General features: G+C 47.4%; 1 protein-coding gene across 1 annotated transcript; it reads left to right on the top strand.

The window, feature by feature from the left end:
* The first annotated feature begins 3,539 nt into the window (after positions 1–3,539).
* LOC102753689 (M-phase inducer phosphatase 2-like) lies at positions 3,540–4,944 on the top strand. The gene is given in 2 exon segments (XM_015565371.1): positions 3,540–4,182; positions 4,185–4,944. Coding segments are annotated over 2 exon segments (1,392 nt in total). The 5' UTR covers positions 3,540–3,548; the 3' UTR covers positions 4,943–4,944.
* The last annotated feature ends 7 nt before the right edge of the window (positions 4,945–4,951 follow it).

Raw genomic sequence — 4,951 nt, 5'->3', positions numbered from 1 at the left:
AATATGATTCTATCATGAAATTGATCTGAGATGAGCACAGCCAGCAGTCAACCATCTGACCTTCACTGAGTGAATTCCTGTTAAAGGGCAAAGCAGACTTTATTTTCAGGAAGGAGATGGGCAGATTAGTGACTGAGAGAGAAGATGAGGGAAGGACAGAGGCACTTCCAGAAAAGTCTCAATTTATGACAGAAAGTCTATGTAAAACCCTGTGACTCTTCCTAAATGGGTATCTCTGAGCTAACTGCTTATTATTTATAAGGCTTATTGGTAAAATGAGCATATTTTTAACACATACATCACAAGGCATTATAAGGATTAATGAGACAATAGGTCAAGTGCCTAGCAGGGGGCCTGACGCTTGAGGTGAGGTTACTCTTGTACTTGTTCATCATAATAAATAATGGCTTGTGTTTCACTGCCGAGGGGTAGAATGGGAGAGGAGGGGCAATGATGGGACACAGAGGCTCTGATGGGGAACTCAAGAAGTTAAAAAATTTTAGCTTTAGTTATATTGTCAGTAGGCTTGGTAATTAATGCATGTAAAACACTATCATTACCAGGAACTGAAATCTGATTAACCTTTTCCCTAAATTCCAAACCCCTTACCTACTTTGTCCTGAATTTCAAACCCTTTACCTACACTTTTCTTCTCCTTATAAAAAGGTTGGCTTGAGATGAGATGTAAGAGGTCTCTAGCCATCTTCTCTGAATAAAGTGCCCATAAAGATTCAATCCTTATCTCTGCTTATTGGTTCCAGTAGTGACAGGCAGCCTGAACACTGACTTTTCCAGTTTCATTTCTTTACTCAGGCACAAAGAAAGGTATCCTGTTAGTCATCATTTATTTATTCATTCATTCAAGATACTTATTGAGTACCTACTATGTGCCAGATATCATGTAAACAAGACAGGCAGAGATTCTTACCTTTTTGAAGCTCACAGACAATAAAAATATACAGCATATTAGGAGATGGTGAATGCTGCAGAAAAATAACATAGGAGTTGAGCCTTAAGGGGGATCAGAACTAAGGGGGTGAGCAGGATGGAGGAAGGGAGGCAGGTTACAAATGTAAATGCAATGGCCACAGTTAGTAAGTGTCCTTGAGGAAGTGGCATGGAGCAAAATCTTAAAGGTAAAGATTTCTGGACATCTAGGGGCCAGCAGGCCCACAGCTGCAGCAGAGCTCTGGCAAGAGCAGCCCCACAGCTGCAGCAGAGCTCAGGCAGGAGTTTCTGGAGCCGTGTCTTCAGGGGCAGCAGGAGCCAGAGTGTCTGGGCCAGTGAGCAAGGGGCAGAGAGCACAGAGGGGTCATATTGAACAAGGAGCAGAACACATTGGCTGTGTGGCTTTGTAGCAGAGTTTGCTTCTGCTCTGAGCAAAACAGGAGTCTTTGCAGGGTTTTAAACAGAGAAGTGGTAGGGTCTGACTTTAAAGGGCTTATACTAAGATAGGGGGTCCTTGAGAGGAATTTCTACCACCCTTCTATATGGTGGATGTAAAGGAATCTGTTCAAAGATAGATTACATAGTTTATGTGGGACAAGTCTCAGCAGGTTGTTGCTGGGGATTATAGAGAACAAAAGCTTTCTGAGGTAAGAGAAATGCAAAAAGATGCAGATCCAGATCTTTCAGGCTTTTATGCATAAACCATTCATCTTCTGCAAAGAAAAAAAAAGAATGTTTAAAATGCAGACAAAAATAAAAGATTGTGAGACTCTACTATTTTCCCCTTATTTTTACCTAGTTGCATTTTTAAATAGGTATTACCTGCATAAGATACTTCACAAGGTACAAAAGGATGCTAAATATGTCTTTTTCCTTACCTCTTTCCTGGTCCAACATTCCTCCCCTCCCCAAGCCAGGCCCCATAGAATCAAAGACGGTCACCATTGGTTGTGTAGCCTACTAGAGGCATAAAAAAAATACATATGTACCTTATTATTGTGGACTGAATTGTGTCATTTCCCCACCTTCTCACCCCAACCCCTGCCAAATTTATTTATTGAAGCCCTAACCGCAGTACCTCAGAATGTGATTGCATTTGGAGGTAGAACTTTTAACAGGTAATTAAGGTTAAATGAGGTCATTGGGGTGGTGTCATATGACTGATGTCATAAAAAGAGGAGATTGGGACACAGACACAAAGGAAAAACCAGGTGAAGACATCAAGAAAAGATGGCCATCTACAAACCAAGAAGAGTGACCTCAGAATAAACCAAACCTGTGACAGCTTGATCTCAGACTTCTAGCTCCTAAAACTCTGGGAAATAGCCCTGGTCAGTTTTTCCACAGTGCTTAGAGCAGTGGTTCTCAACCTTCCTAATGCCGCGACCCTTTAATACAGTTCCTCATGTTGTGCTGACCCCCAACCATAAAATTATTTTTGTTGCTACTTCATAACTGTAATTTTGCTACTGTTATGAATCATAATGTAAATATCTGATATGCAGGATGTATTCTCATTGTTACAAATTGAACATAATTAAAGCATAGTGATTAATCACAAAAACAATATGTAATTGTATATGTGTTTTCCGATGGTCTTAGGCAACCCCTGTGAAAGGGTCGTTCGACCCCCAAAGGGATCAAAACCCACAGGTTGAGAACCCCTGGGCTAGAGCATTGCCTGGTGCACCAAAGGGCCTCAAGTTCAATTCCTGGTCAAGGCCAAGTACCTGGGTTTCAGATTCAACCACCCTTGGGGCATGTGCCAGAGGCAACCAATTAATGTGTGTGTCTCTCACACTAATGTTTCTCTCTCCCTCTCTCTCTCTCTCTCTCTCTCTCTCTCTCTCTCTCTCTTCTCTCTCCCCTCACTCCCTCCCTTCCACTCCCTCTAAGGATCAATAGAAAGAATATCTCTGGGTGAGGATTAACAACAACAAAAAAACAGACACAGATCAATGGAACAAAATAGAGTCCAGAAGTAAACCCATGCCTATATGATCAATTAATATATGACAAAGGAGATAAAATATACAATGGGGTAAAGACAGTCTATTCAATAAATGGTGTTGGCAAAACTGGACAGATACATACAAAAAAAAATGAAATTAGACCACCTTATTACACCATATATAGGAATAAATTCAAAATGGATTAAAGACCTAGATATAAGACCAGAAACCATACAACTCCTAAAAGAAAACATAGACACTCAACTCTCTGCCATTGCTCTTAGTAGTACTTTTTCTGATATATCTCCGCAGGCAAGGGAAACAAAAGAAAAAAATAGAGAGGCTTCCCGCATGGGTGGCTGATCCCCTCTCCTCCCTCACCGGGCCAGCTGTGCCCGGCGTGGGTGGGTGTCCCGCGATGGAGCTGCTGCAGCCGCATCCCGCCTCACTGAGCCCCGCTCTCAGCCCCGCCGGCGTGCGCGGGGGCGCCAAGCGTCCGAGCCACCTCCCGGGCCTCCGGCTGGGAGCTCAGGACCTCTTGGGGTCCCCGGAGCGTGCGGCCACTTTCTCGCCAGTCGCCACCCTCACCCAGACCATGCACGACCTCGCTGGGCTCGGCAGGGGGGCCCCAAAGAGTCAGGGCTCTGCATGGATTCTCCCAGCCCCATGGACCCCCAGATGGCGGAGCAGACGTTTGAGCAGGCCATCCGGGCAGCTAGCCGGTTCGTTTGAAGCAAGCAGTTCCCCATCCGACGCTTCCAGTCCTTGCCGGTGAGGCTTCTGGGCCACAGCCCTGTGCTACGGAACATCACCAATGCCCGAGCGCCTGGCAGCTGGAAGAAGAGTGAGGCGCGTGACCAAACTGCCCACAGCTCTGAGGAGGATAAGGAGAATGATGGGTTTGTCTTCAAGATGCCATGGAAGCCCACACATCTCAACCATGCCCATGCTCTGGCCGAGTGGGCCAACCGCAGAGAAGCCTTTGCCCAGAGGCCAAGCTCGGCCCCCGACTTGATGTGTCTCACCCCTGAGCGGAAGATGGAAGTAGGGGAGCTGAGTCGCCTGGCCCAGCGCTTCCCCCTAACCTCCACCAAGGGAGTTCCTGACGAAGATGATGGGTTTGTGGACATTCTGGAGGATGACTTAGAGGACGCTGATTCAGTTCCCCGAGGCATGGAGAGCCTCATTAGCGCCCCACTGGTCAAGACTTTGGAAAAGGAGGAGGAGCAGGACTTCATCATGTACAGCAAGTGCCAGCGGCTCTTTCGCTCTCCGTCCATGCCATCCGGCCCATCCTCAAGAGACTAGAGAGACCCCAGGACAGGGACTTGCCCGTACAGAACAAGCGGAGGAAAAGTGTGACCCCTCTGGAGGAGCAGCAGGAGGCTGAGGAACCTAAAGGCCAGGTCCTTCGCTCCAAGTCATTGTGTCACGACGAGATTGAGAATATCCTGGACAGTGACCACCGTGAACTGATTGGGGATTACGCTAAGGCCTTCCTCCTACAGACTGTGGATGGGAAGCACCAAGACCTCAAGTACATCTCACCAGAAACGATGGTGGCCCTGCTGATGGGCAAGTTCAGCAACATCGTGGAGAGGTTTGTGATTGTGGACTGCAGATACCCCTACGAGTATGAAGGCGAGCACATCAAGACTGCTGTGAACCTGCCCCTGGAACAGGACGCGGAGATGTTCCTGCTGCAGAGCCCCATCACACCCTGCAGCCTGGACAAGAGAATCATCCTCATTTTCCACTGTGAATTTTCATCTGAGCGTGGGCCCCACATGTGCCGTTTCATCAGGGAGCGAGATCGAACCATCAATGACTACCCCAGCCTCTACTATCCTGAGATATACATCCTCAAAGGCGGCTACAAGGAGTTCTTCCCGCAGCACCCGACCTTCTGTGAACCCCAAGACTATCGGCCCATGAACCACGAGGCCTTCAAGGACAAGCTGAGGACCTTCCGCCTCAAGACGCGCAGCTGGGCGGGGGAGCGGAGCCGGAGGGAGCTCTGCAGCCGCCTGCAGGACCAGTGAAAGAGCAGC

This window comes from Myotis davidii, unplaced genomic scaffold (assembly GCF_000327345.1).
Source record: "Myotis davidii unplaced genomic scaffold, ASM32734v1 scaffold41, whole genome shotgun sequence".
In the NCBI taxonomy this organism is placed as follows: domain Eukaryota; kingdom Metazoa; phylum Chordata; class Mammalia; order Chiroptera; family Vespertilionidae; genus Myotis; species Myotis davidii.
The sequence above is the reverse complement of the archived record's forward strand: the minus strand, read 5'-3'. Positions and strand labels throughout refer to the sequence as shown.